The sequence below is a fragment of the Dasypus novemcinctus genome, chromosome 5 (assembly GCF_030445035.2).
Source record: "Dasypus novemcinctus isolate mDasNov1 chromosome 5, mDasNov1.1.hap2, whole genome shotgun sequence".
NCBI lineage: Eukaryota > Metazoa > Chordata > Mammalia > Cingulata > Dasypodidae > Dasypus > Dasypus novemcinctus.
Genome location: NC_080677.1, coordinates 127,604,696 through 127,628,497, shown reverse-complemented (window position 1 = coordinate 127,628,497; position 23,802 = coordinate 127,604,696). Strand labels below are relative to the sequence as shown.

Genomic DNA, 23,802 nt, shown 5'->3' with positions numbered 1-23,802 from the left:
TTGACTGTCTAACTTCAAAAGCTGAATGTGAAGGAACAACTGCATAAATAATACTCAGTTCTAAAGTATATGGTCAGACTTATCTTGATAACGAATTTAGCTCACACCTAGGAATGTAAAATTAGCTAAGTAAGAGGATAGATTTAAGTTGATCATAACTGTAAAAGATGATATCACTAATGTCAAAAGCAAAGTGAACTGGTAATTAATTAAAGCACAACAGTTTATACTTAAATTTTTTTGGAGAAAGTTTGCATGATTATCCACAAGTAGTGTAGATACGCAAATATAAGGGGGGGGGGCATTTTCCCTTGCAAAATTTCTACTGACATGATGATATAGTACTATTTCGAAGCTACAGTAAATATACAGATTTATCTCAGTAGGCATATTTTTCTACTGTAACTATGATCCGTATCAACATAGTGTCTATGGAGATCTCAGCAGGCTGGGTATGTTTTCTGCACATAGCAGACACTTAAATATAGGTTTAATAAATATTGAGTCAAATTTTACAATGTGTCTATTTTCTTTATTCTTCACAATACCTAACAGTAGAATGAATAACCAGGTGCCTTATAAGCTCCAAGAACATCTGCAGCTCTCAACCAGAGGTGATTTTGCCCCCAAGGGGACATTTGGCAAGTAGTTGTCACAACTGGTAGGGGTGCTACTGGCCAGCCGGTAGGTAAAAGTCAGAGATACTGTCAAACATCTTACAATGCACAGGACAACCCTCCACTATAAAGAATTATCTGCCCCAACAGTTCAACAGTGTCAAGGATGAGAATTTGCTTTGGCTGAAGTACAAAATATGATCTTTGTTTTAAAATATTTAATCTTTTATTTTAGAAATAAGATACAAGAACAATGAATAATTTAGATAATACGCATAAATGCATTTGGAGTTGAGGGCTCAGGGGTTATCATGAAAGGTCAAGACAGAAATGTAGCAAGTTCTACCATCAGGTTGAACAGTTTATAGGTGAGTCAAGTCCAGACTGGGTTTACATTGTTGTAGACAAAAGAGGAAAGACATTACATTCTCTAGGTAATGTGGTCTTGCATTCAGTGGACTACTGTTACAATTTGGGCTTAAAAAATTTTGTGCCAACATTTTACCTTAAAATTATTTTAAAAAAAGAAGTGGTTCATTTGGAGAATGATTGAACCTCTTGCCCTACTTTACTGCTCAGTCATGCCTTTGGGCCACTTACTGGGTTTTGTTGTAATAATTACCTTGCTTTTTTGATGAACTTTTCCATTAGTAAAGAACATTTATTTTGGATCAACAAAAATTGTCCCTGTAATACATGGCCATAAGTGTTTTGAAATTTGGTAAACAGAGGCTGTTGGACTAATTGTGTTCAATGGAGTCTAACATTAGTAAGATGAGCTCAATCATATTTTCACCCTTTCTTTTGCAAAACCTCATAAGAAGTTTTGAGGAAAATGTTATCTTTTCTATATAAGCGTGATGGATCAGTAGCCATGGGAAAGCATATTTTCCTTCAATATTAAAGCACTTTGCATGCCAAAAAAATTTTAAGAATTTGTGTATTTTATAGAATCATTTTGTATGATAAACAAACATAACTGATACAGCACATTTAAAACAAAACAAACCACTAAATAAACACCTTGATAAATAGGAGGTTATGTCAGGGATATGAGAATTTTACATAGAGGTTTGTATGTGGTTAATCTGAGTAAGTTTGGTAAGTGACACAATTAAAATAGTGGTATTAGGATTAGTTTGGGTCAGATTTACCTGAATCGGAGACCTTCATTTGATCCAAACTTTACCAATAATTTCAGGACAGTTACAATCAAGAGACACAGACAAAACAGGAGTTGTCTTGTACACACTGCTTAGTTTCTCAGGTCTTTTCTTCTTGCATCAGACACATGCTCTCTGGCCTACAGTAATACCAACAGTCTCTAATAAGGCATGCCATTTTATTACTCAAACAGAAGGGAGCGTTTATGTCATGAAACACCACAATTTTATACCTTGATGGTCAGCTAGGTTATGATTCATTTTCCAGAGAGCCATGATCATAAATCACAGATGCTAGGTGTGCTTATTACCACAAGCAAGTCTAAAGCAGGGAATACTGCGTTAAGTGTTCCATAGATAAGAACTCTCCTCCTAGGAAATATCATTTGTCTGTTTACTTGCCAGTACAGTTATTGACATGTTTACAAAGAAATTGCTCCAGTTCACCTGCCTTCTTTAGTCCCTGCCATTTTTTGCATAATAATTGATAGAGAAATGGAACATAGGAGAGAAACTTTTAACACCTCCTTCCCCTAAGAAAGATTAACATAATACTCTTATGAACTTGAGAAAAGTAAATACATGTATATGCATAAACACACATATATAGATAGATATAGATATAGATAAAATAACAATTTTAAAAATAAAATTGTAAAAATTCTTTTCAAGCCTACATATGAAAGGTGTGGTACTATTCTAGTAGGAATATATTTTCTAGGAAGGAATACATATTCTAGGAAGAAAATATTTAATATGTTAGAAGGACAGATGCCTTATTTTTAGTGCTAGGTCCAAATGCTTTTGGATTGCTTGAAATTTTGAGGTAGCATACTAAATTATTATTTTATTGTATTGTTACTTTTAATTCATGGGGGTGTAACATCTTAAATATTTGCTCTCCTCTCCCTAGTTAAGTAATTTAAATAGGTGGTAATTAAGACTAATAACTCAAGAATAAAAGCTAATAAAAATCTCTTAGTATATATTTGCAGAATTTAAATTTAACTTCTTTCTTCACATTAAACAGGATTATAAGTGAAATGTTGATGGACTTTAAAACCGTAACTTGGACTTTAATACTCTTTGTAATTACCTAACATAAATAAGGATTAACATATATTTAAGAGGAAGTTAAAATATCTCAGGGGTAAGATTACCTGCGAAAATGTACTGGTGGAGGTTGATAAACTTTGTTCACCAAAATGGGATGAAAGCTTGAAGTGGGTTTATTTGCAGTTGTTCTGAAATGAGTATATTACGAAGAGTGTCACTCATTCACATTTTGCTATTGGACATGTGGACTATGCAGTACTGTTGCAATATTATTTTTCCTGGTGACTGCTCTCCTTATATATCTTATTAGAGTGAAAATCAATGGGTGAGAAATATTTGATATAGTCATTATAATACATATTGTCTATATATATATAGCCGTTATATATTCAGATTCCTTCAAAATAAAATTTTCCTTGGGCCATCGTTATAATAATACAAGTCCTGTGGGTGGAAAAGAAGAAAGGGAAAAATAACCAGAGGGGAGATTTATCAATTGTCAGAGAGGAAACAAAGCTTTAGATTATTATGCAGAATTCCTAGGTCTATAATTAACTGAGTTATGCAAGTCACATAACCCAGTGGATTTTTGTTTCCTCATTAGTAAAATAAGGGATTGGGCTGGGAGGTCTCTTGGGACTATTCAGTTTTAAAGTTCTGTTAGAATATAGAATAGCTTCTCTTTGTATTAATTAAAATACCTCATTTATAAACCATGCTGAAGTATAGGTCTTTTTTATTATTTATTCTTATCTTAACCCAATTATCATCAGGTGTATGCATGTAGTTTTTAAAAAATTAGATCTGGTTTTCCCCCTGGAAAATTCATTTGTGAAAAGAATTTTGACTGTTTACTATAAAATCTTATCATTTCTCATTCCACAGTAGATGTATACTGTTAATTGTAATTCAGAACTGCAAAAAATGGGTTTAATTACATGTTCTTCTCTTTCAGTAATTTTAGTCTGCTTTTAAATCAATTTGTTGATTGTATATGTCAAAATAAGTTTGAAATTCCTGAGATTAATTTTAAATTTAGATTTTACAGTAAATAGTACAGTTGCAGTAAAAGTCTCAATTTGTAGTTGTCTAATACCTATATAAAAAATTTTATTTGCCAGATTTTCTCACTGAGCAGACTCAGTATTAACTATCATCCACATAAGAAATTACACTGGAAAAAATTAATTAAATGCTGATAGCATGTACCCACATATATTAATGTATAAAAAATGATAATGCAATTATGTTTTTCATGCCTTAAATTTTCTTTCAATGCAAATGTCATCCTGAAATGTGGATCTAAGAATGGGACCTACTGAGTATCTGACATTTTCAGTAATATAAAATGATAAGATATCTTATTATCTTTATATGAAGATAATGAGATATATATATCTTTAAATTGGCATTGCTGAAATGAATAAAGACCATGACAAACTGATCCAGAATATTTTTTACCACCTAAAGAATATCAAATAGCGACACAGATGATTTATCAGTTGTATCATCACCAATAAGGTATACCATAGTTAGATATGTAGAAATAGTCTTTTACATATACACCAATTTCAGTTGAAATTCAAACTACTTTTAAAAGAGCTTAACAATTCTACATATGCTTACATCTAAGTTCCATTTTTCTTAATGGAACTTAGATTCAGAACATTTCTGGTTCTTCTAGGCTCTAGGATAAGATATTAAATTTAATTTTTAAAAATATAATTGCATGAAAACTTAAGGACACAGCAGGTCCTGTATACACAAGATACTAACATGACAATTTGAAATACCTCTTTAGGATGTATACCTTGTCATTGATGGCTATTAAAACATTTTTACATTGATTTAATTTTATGTTCACATTAATCTAAGTATAAAGCCCAAATTACTTAAGGAGTGGTATACTTTTGGTTTGATAAATGTTATATATTTTTTCCCATGAAATAGCCTCATTAAATCATTAAATTGTGGCTTAAAATGACCTTACAGGGTAATAACACAAGGTCTAGAAATATTTAAATTAGAAAAAGAAATAGTGAATTATTTGTACAATATGGTTCTGTGGGATCACCTACTAATATACTTCAGTTTAGTAATCATTTCACCATTTTATAGGCCCCTAGAATACTATTGAATATGATACAATGGCATCATAACCTGTTGAACCAATGAATGAATCTATGCATCATCAAATAGTAATCAATTTTCATTGAGAGAATAAATCAGGTATCATTTACATCTGACATCAGTTCAATTCAGCAAATATGTATTGAGTATAGGGAGTGTAAGAATTAATGCAATGCCAATGATGATTAAAGTAAACATTTCTGCCCTGCCCTATAATTTACAGTCTACTGTATTTTAGAATATTTTGATAAATATTCCATTGGAAACACTCACAATGGGAATAAAGCCAAGAAAAAAGTCATTCTGAAGATTCAGAGGAGTCTTATTGCTGGATATTATATCTCAAATGAATCTAGAGAAATAAGAAAGATGGGTCAGGTGAAAAATGATGGGGAAATATTTTAAGAGAGATTCTCAAATGAATGCACAATTAGAAAGCAAGTCATGTCAAGGGAAATATGAATATTTTGTATTAGTGGAGCAAAAGTGCAAAGTGGAAATGGTAGGACATAAGACTGCAGAAGTAATTGGGGAAGAGGTTACAGTTCAAGCTAAGAGCTTGGACTTTATAGGCAATACAGCATCAAGTATTTTAAGCCCAGGAATGATGTGGTCAGGTTTGCATTTTACATTTAAACTTAGAAATTTACAAATAGATTTCAATAAATGATAATGTAATCGATGAATCTCTTTCACAGATAGGTTTGATTCTCCCAAGTAATGTAATAACATTACATAGAACTAACTCTAATTATGGAACAAATTATGCTCTTACTGTCCACTGTGTCTCTGTGTCTCTGTAAAAACTCTTTCTTGTCTATAATGCTTCTTCCTTCTAATTTCTGTCCTTTTGTGGGGGCGAGTGATATTTTATCCTATACCATATAGGTGAGCTTTCCTTTTCCTTTGCTCTGCCATGGCATTTATGAAACAGTATTAAACTTGTTTATTTGGCTATTTCTCCCACCAAAAAGTTCCTAGAGAAAAAGTACTATGCTTTGTTTCTCAGTGCCAGTATATAGTACATTAAAATAAATGTTTCTTGAAGAAATTAATGCAAATTAATTTTATTCTTCTTTATTTTGCACAATTATACATCCAACTTAAATAGAAAAAAACTGAATTGACCTCCAGAACTATTTCTTATATCTCTGTCCAGCTAAACTTATCTAAAAGAAATTCTTACCAATTTTAAAGTTTAATGAATACATATATGTGGCAGTATCTCTTGTTTAGGCAGAACAAGAGCCATGAGATTTAGTCCACGGTCTGTGTATTAGCCTGCCAAAGAGGGGCCTATGCAAAGTTCCAAAAATCTTTTGGCTTTTATCAAGGTATTTATTTGTGGTAAAAGCTTACAGCCCCAAAGTCATAGAGCATCTACCTCAAGGTACCATAGTAGGTACTTTCTCACCAAAGTCAGTTGCCATGTGTTGAAGCAAGATGGCAGGTGATCTGAGCGAGGTTTCAACCTTCTGCTCTTGACTTCCTCTCTCAGGCTCAGCTGCTCAGCTTCTTCTTGATTTCAGCTGCAGGATTCTCTCTCAGGGCTTCCTATGTCATTTTCAGCTCCCATCCCAAGGTCCTCTGTAAGCTCTCAGGCAAAATGATTCATCTCTCCCTGGGGCTTTAGCTGTTTGAGTCTTCTCCTTTCTGCCATTTGGCAGGATCAAAAAGACAGAGCTCTTTCTGGGTGTCTGTCAGTCTGTGTAAGTGTCCATTTATATCAGATTTAGCAAGGGGGCAGGGACTCAGCCTGAGTTATGCTCACTGAGGCAGTCAAATCAAAAAGCCCTAATCTTAAAAGGTAATCTAATAAGACATCTCCAATGAATTTAATGCAATCAAAGGGTATCTTATAGAGGAAGAGATTAGTTTACAAGCATAATCTTCCTCTTTTGGGGATTCATAAAATAATCTCAAACTTCCTGCTTGTAAACCAATCTTCCACAATCTTGCTAATATCTTACATCCACAGTCTCATTAAAGGATACTCTCACTGGGGAATGCAGAGGTACCATTGGAATGGTGTGAAAAAGACAAGACACTCTCACTCTTCAATTTATATTTGGTTTTTACTGATTTGTCTTTTTCTTTTCTGGTATGGTAGTTATTTTCCACAGTGATTTGCATTACAGGACATATCTGGGCTTTATTCATTATTCATCCAAATTGAAGGCATATATAAAAATACTTAATTGTAAGTAGCCTGGTTTCTCAAGGTGCTTACCTTACTTTTAAAAAGACTCCTGTTCAAAGCTAGTTTAGTATTTGTCATAAAAACTCCTCACTACTTTAACCAATATACTGTGTTTGGCTTTTGTAAAATTAACGTTTGGATATTACAGCCCTAAGTGATTTTTAAAAATCGTTAGCCTGAGATTTCTCCCTTCTGCTTCATGCAGGCCCTCTCAGTAAGGAGATGTGCATTGGTATTTTGGAGAGAGCTTACTAAGTCAAAAGACATGAGACAGAGACTTCCAAGAAGATGGAGGTTTAGAAAGGCAGAGTGATAACTTCTCTCAGAAAAAATAGCTAGAGGACAGGCAGAGACTGTCTGGAGAACTGCTATGGCGCTCCGGACACCAAGGGAAGGTGAGATACCACCCAGAAGAGAGAGGGGCAAAGGAAAAGAGTCTTAGCTGACTGAAAAATCCTGTGAGTAGAGCTGTAAAAGCAGGAGCAGGCACCCTTTTCCCCACCTGTGTAGCAAATAGCAGTCTGTGGGCTGCAGTGGCTGCAAACTGACAGAGTTAGAGGGATCCACTTGCTCAGTGAAAAGGGAAAGGGAGGACCCAAACTAGAGCAATTCAGGTTTGGCCAGTAAACCTCTTGCATTGGAGGGATCAAACACTTCTAGGCAGGATGGGACCTCAACATTGTTTCCCCTGAGAGCCCTCAGGGAGTTAAAGATAATTTGCCTTCTCCAACACCCTACCTATTGCCCCAAGCTGGCTGCTGAGAAGGCAGAGAGAGGGAAAATGTGGCCAACCAAGGGTGGAGAAGAGCCTCTGAAAGTTTTTTGATTAGGCTTGGTCAGCCCTGAGGACACTGCTCCTGCAACACCCACAAACTTGAGGAGTTACACTGAGTGCAGTTCCCCCTAACAGCTAGGGTCTGAGCTGAGAGGTCTGCCCAAGAGCACCATCTTCTGCCCAGACCATGGAAGTGCACAAAAAAAGAAAATAAATAAAAGAGGCAAGCAGGTGTCTATCCAACACCCTTGGAAACTAGCCTGCACCCAATTACTGCATCTTTATCTCTGGTTTGAGCAGTTAAACAGGGGCAATCCTAAATATCTAGAACAAGTTTAACCAAGAGTCAAAGAACAGTGGTAGAACACAGCTACTTAACAGTAAATCCCTAGGCAAGAGAGAGAAACTGAACATCAGATAAACTAGACGGCAGCAAAAAATTACAAGCCACACAAAGGAAAAGGAAAATATGACTGAGGCAAATGAACAAATCGAAGTCCAGACTTGAAAGAGCTAATCAGTGAGGTTCATAAAAATCTAAATCAAATCATGGAATTGAATGACAACATGGGTAAAGAAATAAAAGACATTAAGAAGATACTGAGTGAGCACAATGAACAATTTGAAATCTTGGATAGAAAAAGAACAGAATTTATGGGAATGAAAGACGTAATATATGAGGTTAAAAGAACAATTGAGTCACACAAGAGCAGATTTGAAATCATGGAAGGAGAAATCAGTGGCATAGAGAATGAACAAATGGAATTGAAAAGAAAGAAGAGAGGGAAAAGAATAGAAAAAATTGAGTAGCAGCTCAGGGAGTTGCATGATAACACGAAGCACACAAACCAACATGTGTGCTGTGGGAGTTCCAGAAGGAGATGAGAAGGGAAAAGGGACAGAAAGAGTATAAGAAGAAATTATGACTGAGAATTTCCCAGCTCTCAGGAAAGACATGAATATACATATCCCAGAAGCTTAGTGTACTACAATTAGAATAAATCCAAATAAACCTACCCCAAGATACATCATCTACAGAATGCCAAATGCCAAAGATAAAGATAAAAAATTCTGAAATCAGCAAAGGAAAAGTGAAACATCCTATAGAAAGAATGTCTAATAAAACTTAGAGTGGATTTCTCTTCAGATACCATGGAGGCAAGAAGGCAGTGGTATGATATAATTAAAGTAATAAAAGAGAAAAAACTACCAGCCAAAAATTCTTTGTCTGTCAAACTGTAGGCTTAAAATATTCAAAGATAAAGAGAAACTAAGAGAGTTTGTAAACTAGAAGGCAGCTCTGCAGGAGACACTAAAGGAAGTTTTACAGCCAGAAAAGAAAAGACAAGAGAGAGAGTCTTGGAGGAAAGTGTAGAAGTGAAGACTATCATAAAGGGTAACCAAAAAGGTAAAAATATGGACAAAGATAAGACATATGAAAGCCAAAGAATAAAGTGACTGAAGTAATGCTTTTACAGTAATAATGTTGAATGTTAATGGATTAAACCCCCTAATCAAAAGACATAGTTTGCCAGAATGGATAAGAAAACATGAGCCATCCATATGCTCTCTGCAGGAGACTTACCTTAGACCTAAGGATGCAAATAGAGTGAAAGTGAAAGGTTGGAAAAAGATATTTCACACAGTTAGTAGCCAGAAGTGATCAGAAGTAACAATACTAATATCAGACAGAAAGTAGCAATACTAATATCAGACAGAAAGTAACAATACTAATATCAGACAAAATACACTTAAAATGAAAAACTGTTATAAAAGATGAAGAAGGTCATTATTAATAAAAGGGACACTTGACCAAGAAGAAATCACAATAATAAATAGCACACCTAAAGTAGGTGCCCCAAATTACGTGAGGCAAACTGTGGCAAAACTGAAAGGAGAAATGTACATCTATACAAAAATATATGGAAACTTCAACATGCCACTCACACCAATGGATAGAACAACTAGATGAAAAATCAACAAGGAAACAGAGAATTTCAACAGTATAATAAATGATCTAGACCTGACAAACATATACAGAACATTGCACCCCAAATCAGCAGCTTTCTCCAGGATAGACCACATATTGGACTATAACACTGCGCTCCATAAATTCAAGAAAATTGAAATTATACAAAGCACCTTCTCTGATGATAATGGAATGAAACTGGAAATCAATAACAGGCAGGAAAGGGGGAAAGCCCAATAAAACATAGTTGGGAACTTCTAAATCAGAACAGGGCAGTTTTAGAATTACCCCATGGCTTTGTGGCAGATAAGACTTATGAAATTAGGGTCTCCATACATATAATGGTGTAGCAGTTTGATATTGTTATGAATTCCAAAAATAGATATCGAATTATGTTTGTAAACTGGTCTGTCGCTTTGGGCATATTAGATTATATTGGATTCAGAGCTTTCACTTTTCCTTAATTAATTAATTATTAAGGCTTTGATTGGGTCATGTCCGGAGGATGTTGAGTCCCCACCCCATTGGTGGGCAGGAACTCACTGAGAAACCACACTGCAGAGAAGGGAGGTTGGAGTTTTAATGCTAGAACCTGGGAAAGTAAATACACAGAGAAGAAGATAGATGAGGAAAGAGAGAATGCTCCATTAGACATGGCAGAGACCCCAGGAAGAGAAACGAGCCATTTGTCTGATAGTTTACATCTGGCCTGTGATGAAAGCAGAGCACCTGAGCCCAGAGAGAGACGAGACGTATCCCAGCCTACAGGTGATATTGTAAAAAGCTGGGACCATGGAGCCTTAAGAGGAAGATGAAGGCTGAACCCTTGCAGATATCAGCAGCCATCTTATTCCAACATGTGGCAACAGACTTTGGTGAGAGAAGTAACTTATGCTTTATGGCCTGGTAACTGTAAGCTTCTACCCCAAATAAATACCCTTTTATAAAAGTCAACAGATTTCTGGTATTTTGCATCAGCACCCCTTTGTCTGACTAATACAAATGGGTTCAAGTTAATAAATTATTATTATTATTACTATCATCATCATCATCATCATCATCATCATCATTAACCTTATTCTGGGCTGGTGCAACTTTGAGGAATGCCTATTATACTTCCAAAATGAAATAAATCAAAAGTCAAACTTCTTATCTAAGAAAGTTGGTTTTACTTATAGAATAAAATAATGAATGCATGTTATCTTGTTGAAATAGTAATAAACTTAATAGAACCATTATTGGGAGAAAAATATTTAGGTGGGTAGAATGGCTATATGAAAGGCAGTCAATTCAGTTTGCTCCTAGAGATTGGAATAGTTTTCTGTTGAGTAGTTTTATATCCTATGGAACTATTTTAATTCTATGGAAATGACTCAGAGACACTAAATTTATATTCTTATTTCACTGGGTCTTATTCCAGTAACAGGCTCATGTCATCAAAACAAGTGCTCTGACTAATCTATATCCCTTCCCTTCCCCCTCTTTTTCCCTAGTATAATTAAGTTCAAATGGTCACAGCAACCACTACTCTATTAACAATTTCAACATATGCATTGATGCATCTAACTCTGTTGAAACGTCTGATTGTCTTTTTGGTGATCCTATGTGGAAGAACCCATTAACGAGTGATCTGTCACTCTTACACACCTCAGGGGAACTTTGGAAGAATAACGGGAGCAGAAGTTTATGTGCTAGTCTGAGTTGTTAGTGCTGATTCATATTCTTGCACTGAACATTAATGATCTCCAGAAGAATGACTTCAGAGCAATGCTTTTAGTAAGTGAAATTTCACATAATACTTACCAATAAAAATCCATCAACTTTAACCTGAGGCTCCTCCTTTGAAAGTATTTACTGAGACTTCAGACAACATAATTAATAAGCTTTGTAGTTTTGGTGTATTGCACAAAAATTATGTTCCAAATCTTTTACTTAAGTTATTCTTTAGGTAGTCTCATGGATATGTTTGCATGTATGTGCATAATATATATTTATAAAAGAGAAACAATCATATTTTATTTATATATAAAACCAGAGGATGCTCTATTATCTGGGAAAGCAAGTAATGTTAAATAACTGAAATTAAAGAAATTTTCTTTTAAATGAAGGTGTTAAAACTCAACACAGATTTCCATAACATGATACTCACAGTAGGAACAGCCATAGACTTCAATTCTGAGCCCAATGCGGCCTTCTCCATTCCAGTCCAGAGGCACCATGCGCACGTAGCGGGCTGTAATTGGGTGCTGCAAGTCATGCCGGACCACACTGTCAGAGTTGATGTTCCCAGGAAATGCCTGGAAGAAGAAATGGAATTTAGAAATCAGGGAAAAAATTTCTTTAGAAACAATCATATTCTCTCTGTGTTAAAAATGGCCTCAAATTTGCTCACCCAGTGGCAAGGTTTTATATTCTTTGCAACCTAGAAAATTTGAAAAATTTTCAACATTCTTGTTAATTGAAAACAAGCCCACTTTTAAGTGGGAAATGGGCCAGTGTTGCCATGGGTCCTTTGATATGAATAATTATACTCAGTTGTTGAAAGAATGATACTACATGACACCCACTGTGACACTCAATAAGCATTTCAATTATAATTACAACACTTTGCATTCAAATTACATAATACCTGTTTTTTATACAATTCAGACATATTTCTCCTTTTAAATATGTCCCCCACATAACCTAGCCCTAACACCTTTAGAAATCTGATGACAACTTTTCAACATTGGTTAGATTTTTAAAAAGGGGAGTTGGGGGAGGAACTGAACATGTTGTGCAAAGACAGGGTTTTCTGACTTTTATTGGAATATATGCATTTTGAGTTTTTTCCAGTGGGTCAGAAACATTTTAATTCCCATTTTTTTCTTCTTATTAGAAGTCTGTCAAGAGAGTAATTCCCCATAATTCTTATTTGATGTTGAAAGTTCACATTGCCTAGTTTATTGGGAAGGGGGAATAGAGAACAAATGGATTTTCTTTAGGCATAGATATCATTCATTCAACAAATACTCATAAAACATTATGTAATAGGTTTAGAGCACCATTATGGGGGAGAAGGGCGATGTGTGTGTGAATACTCTCAAAAGGATTATAGTCAAATAATACGGAAAATGTCAGCATAAAATTTTAATCCAAAGGATAATTAAAGAGGAGACCATCATATTTTAGAGAATATAAGTAAAATAAATGAGATATAAATGCTTGTGCTATTTTAAACATCAGGTGCTCTACTTTTGCAAAAGCTTTCTAGGCATATCTGAATTAGTCAAGTTGAGTTTGTAAAGCTAGATTTCATATGAGATCTTCTTTTATATCTGTTTGAATTTTCTCAAGCATAGAAATAAAAATAGAAGATAATACTATTTTTTAATCATAAAACGATGCGACATGGGCACAATATGAAATTGCTAGACTGTTGTAATCTTGATCTGTAGAATCTGCTTTTATAAAAAACCAAAAATACCATCTTTTAAAATATACTCATTTACAACAATTTTAAAAGATAAAATATTGATAAGAAATGAAATGCTTAAAAAAAAAAAAGGACACAGCAGCTCTGAAATGGAAGACTGGTTCACCTTCACATAAGCATCAAAACAGCAAATTTGTATTTGAAGGTTTGTTAATAATCCCCATTCCCCAGTCATTCTCCTGGCCTCCCAAACACAAAATGTATAATATAAAATGTAGTAATTATAGGGAGCATTATGAAATATTTCTTCAGGATTTAAACCGTAATTTGTAACCTTTACATGGTCACGAACATCTGCATAAAGGGTAATGTTTACTCTAAAATACTTGCAATTAAATGCTTTGAAAATTTGGATGCTATTCAGTGATGATTCCTGTTGTGCTCTCCTTGGTTTTCATCAGTGAGCTGTATACTACCACTGCATTTTCTAAATAGCCAAAACTTCTTCAGTCCTTCAAGGTGCAAAATTATTTGAGATTTAGGTCTTGGTTTTTAACATTTAAATAGAGCATCCTCTTTGTGTCTTGTTGAACACATTAGACCAAGGAAAACAGTATTGAAAAGACTTACTTTCAGGATATTTTTCTAGCTAGCTTTAACTTTACAGAGAATCCACAAATATAATTATATTTATCCTATTTTACTAAACCATGGCAGCATTTAATATCACTAATGGGATTTTCTGACTTTAAAAGCAATAGCAATGAGAATCCCTGACCAAATGTTACCTAAATTAAAGTCATGATTGCATATAGGTTAATAAAAATTTGTCTTAAGTATTACTCAACAAAGCTACAAAACAATATCTCTACCTGACGTGAAATTATATTATATATATTAAATTAAATGTACAGCAAAATATATCTCCGTCAATTTATATATATATACACACACATATATTTAACTTAATGCCATGTAGTTATAGTGCTATTAAGTATAATAAAGCATAATTATTATGAAGTAAAGTAGAATAACTGTCTAGAGAAGAGGTTAGTATTATTTTATGTAGGATAGTCAGAGAAGTCCCCTGTGGGGTATGGATATATAAGTGTGACCTTATATATTTATGTGACCAGATATACATATGAGATTATCTGGAGAAAAACATTCTAGGCAGAGAGAGATCAGAAATACAAAGGCCCTGAGCACTTTTCATGTTTGAGGGCCAGTAAGAAAAAGCTAATGTTGATGGGGCACAGTGAACAGGAAACACGGAGAAGTGGAGGCCAGGGCAGGGAAGGGCTGTAAACCATTCAGGTACGGGATTTCATTTAAAATGTGCAGAATGAAATCCACTGGAGAGTTTTAAGCAAGCAAATGACCTAGCATATAATTTTTAAAAGTCATTCTGATTACTTTGCATAGAGAATCTAGGAAAGAATTGTGAAAGCAAAGATACCAGTTTGGAAACTATTGCAGTAATGCATATGAAAATGATTTGGACTAAGGTGGTGGGCTATAGTAGAAATGGTGTAAAGTAGTAAGAGTTAGAAAATGCTGGGAAGCGGATGTGCTTCAACTGATTTATTGATGTAATTTAGTGAATAGAAGAAACAGAAGAGATAAGAATGACTCCTAGGTTTTTGACTTGAGCAAGGAGGTGAATGGATAACAGTGTCATCTACTGAGATGAAGAACTTTGTGGGAGGAGAAGGTTGAGGAAAGGAAAGCAAGAGTTCAGGTTTAAATGATTAATTTAAGTGCCCATGAGATTTGGGCAGGAGAGTATGGAATGAAGAGACAGAAGCCAAGTCTAATCAAAGTAAATGCAAGAAAATGGTTGTGATGAAGAACCATGGACTTTTAGCTTGAAAAGGAGGGACATAAGTTTATGAGAGTAGATATGGGGAGTAGAATACATTTGAAGTCCAGTGGTATCAGACTGGATGTAATAGAAATAATATTTTGGATATATAGGAAGGAAAAACAAAGAAAAATCTGAGAGGGATGCTCAAAATTAAGATTTACAATGTGACATTTTACTTGATAGTGATAAGATTTATTTATGTCTTGGTCTTCTTTTGTGGTTGAAGTCACATGCAAGACAAGTTCACTGGAGGTAAGAAGGTTAAAGAATTGAAAGTCCTGCATATTAGGAGGAAAATTAACATGAAAATTGAAATCACCAAGAATCAAGACAAGAGCAGCAGGTATAGAAGACGGTGAACTAGATACTACATTCTCCACCAATGTCCCCTCCCCCTATTTAGGGGAAGTTCCTAGGAAAATAGCAGAAGACTACCATAAAACTAATATCATATGGAATAATCTGGTAATAAGCACTTCAGAAATGTAGGGCTGTTGAGAGAGGAGGGAGTTACAGTGATGTGAAAGTGCTGAAAGAATAACAGGACACCTATTGCATCCTGGGGTTCCAAATGCTAGACATATGAAAGAGTTAAAAAATAAAAAATAAAAACAAAATAAACAAAATAAACAAGAAATAAAGCTGTTGGGAGCAGAGGCTCTCTACTGAGCTTCTTTTGGTTGTTTTGTTATTATAAAGGGATGAGTATCAGAGAAAGAATGGAAGCAAACTGTGGTGACATCATTTGCGCATCTAAATTCAGATTGCTAAAGGAAACCTCTGAACTTTTTATTTGACCCATTTCCTCATTTGTTTGTTCCTTTGTTTAAGGACTGACAGAGTCCTGACTACTAAAAAGATATTGGAAATAAAGGTAATGATTGAAGATTTGGATATATTGTATTTGATGATAGTGTACCATCAAATTAAAAGGTCATGCAAACAATTTGAGATTTCCAGGAAAGTAGTGATTTATCTAACTTAAGTTTTGCAAAGAAGCTAATATTTATAAACAAATGCATGCTGTATACTAGTTTCTTAGGGTCACAGCATCAATAGATTGTGTTTTGTGTGCTTCTTTTCATATCAAGTAGATTGAGGTTTGGATATTATCCTAATTGACATTTTCAACATTTAAAAAAATTATGTAGGTATTACCCATCATTATAGTCAATATAAAGGTGTAAATATATGTGAAATATCTCCTTGGATATGGCAATATTTGAAAAAGTGAAGGAACATAAAAGGAGGTGTAGTCACTGATTTAATAAAAACATCTAATATTTATATATCATTTTATTATTTAAAGCGTTCTTGTATACACTGCTTTGTTTGTGCCCTGGAGAAAACTTTAAGTTTGGTATGTGTGATGGTTAATTTTGTGTCAGTATGGCTAGATTATGATGTCCTGTTGTTTGGGCAAATACTGGCCTAGTTGCTCCTATGGGAATATTTCATAGATGGGATTTACATGTACAATCAGTTGACCTTAAGTAAGGGCTATTACCCTCATTAATATGGATGGGCCTCATTCAAACAGTTGGAGGTCATTCCTGAGTTTTCAATTTAAAGAATTTAGATTCAAGTATTCAACTCCATTCTCATGGGAATTTCCAGCCTCCAGCCAGCCCTAAGAATTTAAACTTGTCATTCTCTACAAACTTATGAGCCAATTCCTTATAACAAAATCCTCTCCCTTGCTCTCTCTCTCTCCATCATCTATTCATCCTGTTGTTTCTATTTCTTTGGACTTGACTGATACAATAAGGATGCTAATTTTTCAAATCAAGAAACAGGCTCAGAGAGGTTAGATGATTTACTGGATACCAAATACCTGAAGATGCAAATTGGGAGTTAAATAACAAGGTCTTTATATTAGTCAGCCAAAGGAGAGCTGATGATGCAAAATACCAGAAATTGGTTGGTTTTTATAAAGGGTATTTATTTGGGGTAGGAGCCTACAGATACCAGGCCATAAGTTACTTCCCTCACCAAAGTCTATTTTCAGTTGTTGTAGCAAGATGGCTGCCAATGGCTGTGAGGGTTCAGGCTTCCTGAGTTCCTCCCTTCCAGGATCTTGCTTCTCTCTGGGTTCAAGGTTCCTTTCTTCCTGGGACTGACTTCTCTTTCCTCTGTGGGCTTACTTCCCAGGACTCCAGCTTAAGTCTTCAGCATCAAACTCCTACATCATAAACCCTCAGCTCTGTTCTTTGCCATGCCTTTTATCTGTGAGTCCCCACACACCAAGGAGTGGGGACTCAATGCCATAATCACAACTCAATCATGCCCAGGTACAGATCAGATTACAAATATAATCTAATATCTATTTTTGGAATTCATAACCATATCAAACTGCTATAGTCTTCCACTCCTACTCTGACCTTGTTTAAAATCAAAATTTTCAGCTAAAATTAAAAGTTTTTCCTTTTAGGAAAAGCAAGTTTTATTTTTGATACTTCATATGTGAAAACAAAATTTAATGTTTGATAATACTTATTTTTTATCATGCCACACTTTGAACATGCATTTGATTTTTGGCTTATTCATTAAATGGTATGATTTGCATATTTTTCTTCTTTATTTGTATTTCCATGAATTTTGACAAAATCAATATTTCTTTTCTTATACATTTCCCCAAAACAGCTCCTTTTGAGGTCATTAGTTGTAACCAAGAATTAAGAATTAACAAATAATTATGACTGCTAAATCATTATATCTGGCTTTAGAGGAGTCTTGCCCTTCTAACCAGCCTACTCTAGACTTAACATTACCCTTGTGTATACTTACTATTGTGATGGTATCTCTAGATTGAGCTCACACTTGTGTAGGCTACTATTGGGAGGCTAACCATTTCAACCTCCTGTTTAATATGTATATGGAAAACTTCGTGACTGACCTGTACTGTACTTTCCTATCTCAGAACCTTGATTTTTGAAAGTGATTGTAATTTTATAACTCCCCCTGGTTTGTGGTCCATGCCCAGTTTATTCAATCCCCTAATGTTCACTAATGAAGGAACCTGTATCCAGCTCCACCCCAGTTATTCATTCGCATCCAGATGTTATAAAATATTAGAATTTCTGCAAGTCAGGGATGCAATTTTTGGGTCATCTAAGGTAACTGAAATCCTTTGCTTGTGCAAGCAAATAAAATTTTTCTCTCTTTGAAACCCCATTGTCTCAGAAATTGGTCTTAGAGATGCATCAGGAGAAAAAAAACCTACTTTTGCTCAGTATCATTAGCTCCACAAGCTCCTCCGTAGTTTTAGTACAAGTAATTAAAAAGCGTGAATGACCCTGCTGCTAAAAGCAAAAAGACTGTTCAACTGGAGTGTATATCATCTAATAGGAATGACTAAATTGTCAAAGGCTTTGAAAAGAGCATCTTTTTTCCTTTCACATATTTCCTTTTCACATTCACTTATAGCTTTTCACATAGCTGTGAAAAGGAAGAAAAAACAATTTATAATACAGCTGATTATTACAAAACATTTAATGCTTGGAAATCTGCATCAAAAAATGAAAAACTAAAATGAATCTGAATCCTTCTTGAATAAAATATATCCTTTTAAATTCAACCTTCATTTAAACAAATGCTGCACAGTAATATGTGCTTTGTGGATACATGAAAACATCAGTCCAAATTCATCATTGTAAGACTGGAAAAATTAATTTAAAGCAGCTTGTGAATTACCTGTTGTTGCCATTAATTCTCCTTTAATGTTTGTGATTTGTATAAAAGCTTAGAAGGATAAGCTATTTTTTTTTAACTAATGTTCAATTGAGGTAGAGAAATATATGACAAGGGAGATAACTCAGCAAAGGAGGACCAATGGAAAATTGACATCAGATAATAATTAACCACAGTAGAAAATCAACAGCCCAAGGCCTAGGGTCCAAGGTCTAATGCCTGAAGATTTCGGATGGCAAAAGCCCTATCCATCAAATGTTCACCACTTGTTTTACCCACCCCTCCCTGGTCTGTTTCCACTCCAATACAGAGCCAGTAAAAAGTTGTAATTTTCTATCCCTCTTTTGCATAAAGCAGACCAATGAGAACGTTGGAACTTACAAGTCCTGATTTTCATGGAGGAGGTAGAAGGGTCGAATCCAGCCTTAATAAAACAGTCCCCTCAGTCCCGGTAGGCACGACTCGGGCAACTTGTACAAGCACACCTGCACTCTCCAACTTGAGTGTGTACTTTGGCTTTACTTTAAATTCTCCTGCTACTATATGACTAATCCTTGAATTCTTTCTTGTGACTGTTTCACAAACTCTACCACCCTAGGTGGAGGTCTTTCTCCAAGACCTCCCAGAGCCTCTCGGACATTACAAATATCAATTCAGATAAGATCTAACAAGACTAAAATCATTTGAACACTTTCCAGCCTCTTCATATCTAAAAAACAGTAAACTTTAGAAAAGGGCATTTTATAACCCCTTGAAGCATATTATTTATTAGACTAGAAGAAAATATACAGTAATTTAGATGTATGCTGTGATGCATGAACTATTTTACCTCAAATTTGCTAATATAGGGTCTGCTTTATACATATAAAGCAATTTGTAAAGTGAATAAATATATATTTTAATCCCCACTAAGCCTCACTTTGTAAGAGATTTAAAACGAGATCATAAGCTTCTGTAGCAAATGAATTAGACTCTACATCTTAGCTCAGATGTTTTGCTTGAGACAGAAAAATGTGTTTAAACTACTTACGCACTCTGTAACTACACTTTAGGAAGAGCTCTTAATGTTCCCAATAACAGTCATATATGTGGAAAATTATGTAAGGAAGAAAAAAAAACACCTCCTAAAGTGTGAGATCGTATTTTCTTAAAAAACAAAATGTCTCTGCTGGAATAGAAACACATATTGATTAGTCTTTAGGTTGATGTCATAAACCTGTGATCACTATTATCACTTTTTTTTAAGTGAAACTTTATTTCTTGCCTGGAGTTTAGATTTTATTTTTCCCGTGATAACAATTTATACAAAATGTACAAATAGATATTTTTCATTTTGCAGCCTTGATATAAGTTTCCATGCTTTGTTATCCTCCTGCTAAGCAAGGAAGAAAAGAAGCACCTTCATAAAGTACTGCACCTCGCATACTCCTAACCTGGCCTCTTCCCTGGATTCTCTTGCTAGTCATCTTTATTTGGCTGTACAAATACATCCTACACAGAGGACTCAGTTTAAATCGTGCTTCCTGACAGTAAGGACTTTCCTTGACACCCATAACCCCCAGTTTTTCTGAAGGGTACTTTTATAGGAGCCTATACTCCTTTGTCAATCCCTTCACTCAATTGTGATTATTTAATTATATTTTTTATTACATTACTAACGACTGTCTACTTGTAAATCAACTTTAAATGTTGGGATCATACCTTTTTGGTCCACTATCATATCTGAAGCCTCAAGTATAAGGCTTGACAGACAGTAGATGTTTAATCCCATTTAGTGAATAGTTATGTTCCTCAACTCCACCCCTCTGCATTTCATAAGCTCTTGTTATCTCTGAATGTACCAAACACTAGTTCGGTAGCCATCTGTAGTTATGGTAATAGCATATGAGAAAAATAGAACGTGTTCATCTGATTCAGGAAGACACTAAAATAATGAATAAAGGATTCCTGGAGGTAGGATTGGGATGCCATTGTAAGTATGCCAAGTGACTAGGAATTGAAGGGTTATCTTGAGGGAAAGGGGTAAAGGTCATGTAAAAATGTGGGAAGAAACGTTAGGAGACATGAGAACTGCCCTCCCCCTCCCTATGGACTCTTGGATGTTCACATGGGTAATTGACTTGAACCCAGTTACTGGTATACACTTTTGAGATTTCAAAACCATGATAAACATGTTATAAGACAAATGTCAAAATATTCCTTTTATATATGAGCAGCTATACTCTCTTGTTATGCTTCTGTTAATTAAGAAATTATCTAAGAAAGATATTTATTGTTATAACAATTGTTTTAGAAAAACAATGGGGTTATAATCTGTAAAATCTAGTTCTTTCTCTTCCCTTTGGTTCTCATTGTGATCCATAGGAGTTTATTCTTTGTCCTGTCTCCTCTCAGCCTTCCTATCAGATGAATTTATTTATTTTTTTAATGGCTTCATTGCCTCCTATAGGTTTATTCTCCCCCAGTCTAGTCTCTGGCACAGGGAATTTACAATAGTGCTCCTAATCTTCAGACTCCTTCCCTCTCTCCCTCCCTCCCTTTCACCCTCTCGCCCTTCTTTTCTCCCTCAAATCTTCCCTTATTCCTTCCCTTTCTATATTATTTTTCTTTCAAAACTCCCCTCAATTTTTTCTTCACCTTGTATACTGAGCCATAAGAAAGGGGGAAAATTAATGGATCAATGCTAGAAATTTTTTAACACTCAATGTATGTATATAGACAAAACAAGAAAGACACTTACGGTTACAATGAAATTCAAATGTTAGCAACCTTGACAATGTGAAAGTAAACCATAACAGACAGAGGTTATGTTGGATACAAGAATATGGAAAGAAGGACATGGTGAATAATATTCTCATCTTCAAAGCAAGGAGTCAAAGATATTACCAAAAATTGATAGAAAATCAAACTGACTTGTACATTTATTATTAAAGATAACAAAATTAGCTAATAAAAATTCAAAATATTAGATACAACTTTTAAAAGCAGGCCAGATTGTAAGTGTTAAATATTTACTAGATTCATTTTGGAATATTTTAGCTATAAGATATTTGAATTTTGTGGGCAAAACCATAATACAGCCAGTATTATTTTTCGCATAGTGTTAATTGAAGTATCATATCATAAAAATTAAAATTGATTTCAAAATTATGAGCAGATACCTTTTTATTGTAGTTTTAAAAAAAGTTAAAACAGAAAAACTTACTATAATATATATATATATTTTTCAGAGATATCAGGGTTTGAATCTGTACATAGGAAGCAGGCGCTCAACCTCTGACCTTCATCGCTCCCCAATGAGGGTTGTTTTTTTCATTTGTTTGTTTTTGTTTTTAGGAGGTTCTGGGGATTAAACCCGGCACTTTGTACAAGGGAAGCAGGCACTCAACCACTTGAACTACCTCCACTCCCCTGTAATATTATTCTATTAAACGCCCAACTTTCAAAGATTCAAGGCCATGTAAAACAGCAGGAACTGACTAGATAGGAGCCAGATTTCTTTAATATATATATGCATTTAAGTATTCTACACATGAGTATGTTGAATATGCTCTTCATATTCAGGTAGTTTTTAAAGTGCATTCAGTAATCTTTAAGTCTCAAAAGCATTAAAATTTTTGCATTTGTGTAAACGCCTCAGCAAATGTTTACAATAGTCAAAGTATTTTCTTTTGCTCTTTCTTTGCAATTTGGTTCAAGATAAGTTAGAGGATTTTCACACAGTGAAACTACTTATGGAAATAGTATACACAGCGGTGCTAGCCATTTCACATGAAAATGGGATTTAAAAGGCACATGTGCATACCTAATCTCAGTGATATGCTTGTGCTAAGTGTAGCATATGGTCCGCAGTCAATTTTAATGAAGGATTGATTAACTGTCTTTTAGTGGACCAAATAAAAAGGGTGAATACTTGATCTACTTTTCAAAAACTTAAATTTGTGTAAAAATATTTATCTGAAGGACTTAAGATATAAAAATGACTTAAACTTGCTTTCAGCTAAGAGATTCTTTCTCTAATGTTGTATATTTTTGAACCAGTAGAAAAATGTTTGGAAAAGCAAGTTTGGTACTTTTGTAAGGCAAATTTTGAGGGGTATTTAAATTCTCTGTTAGACAATCATGACTTTTTGTCCTTTGCATTTTATATGTATCTAAATGGTCTTTCACTTTCATTAGCCACACTTAAGAAGATGCCCTAGAATGCTGATGCATTGTCCAGCTTTCTGAAACTAAATAAAGTACTAAAATAAAACAAAACAAAAGCGAAAATAGGCCAGGTTTGGAGAAAAGCATGTTAGTTAAGTTCTAATAAACCAATCAATTACTCAGTAGTCAATAAGTAATTTCTAAGTTGATAAATGAACAAACTCATATGTAAGTGTAAAAGGAAAGTAGAATAGGGGATGAAGAGATATTGGGAAGAAGATGGTTACATTTTAAATAAAAATTATTTAATATTAATATTTAACATTAAAATATTAAAATAGTTTATTAGTATAAAATATCTATATAATACTTTGATAAAAATATTAAAAGCAAAGAACAACAACAACATATTTGAGTTTCTATCTAAAAATGTGGCTTTAAGATTCCTGGTATATCACAAAGATGGAGACAAAATCAGTTGCAAGATTCATCGTGTCTGTACATACAAAATCTAACTAGCTACTTGAAGAAGCATAGTACTCCTGGTACTGAGCCCAGAAAGAAATCTCAAGCAGGTGCTCATGTAAAAGAAAATATCATAAACAATGAACAAAGTTCTCAGCAACATTTGTATAAAAAATACAGCAACAAACCTTTAGAGAGCTTCTTAGCATTTCCCTCAATGTAGCCCCATGGAAAAGTGCCAAAACCCAATTCAGTAAACACAATTTTACAATGATAACCAAAATTTTCAGTGCAGATATTTGGTTC

At 34.4% G+C, this 23,802-nt stretch overlaps 1 protein-coding gene across 1 annotated transcript in view; it reads right to left on the bottom strand.

The window, feature by feature from the left end:
* The window catches only part of CNTNAP2 (contactin associated protein 2), a 2,351,919-nt gene that overhangs the window by 1,403,220 nt on the left and 924,897 nt on the right, over window positions 1–23,802 (bottom strand). The window contains exon 4 of the mRNA XM_058297514.2: window positions 12,060–12,207. Within this exon, the coding sequence (XP_058153497.1) occupies window positions 12,060–12,207 (148 nt within the window). The remainder of the gene's footprint in view (window positions 1–12,059; window positions 12,208–23,802) is intronic.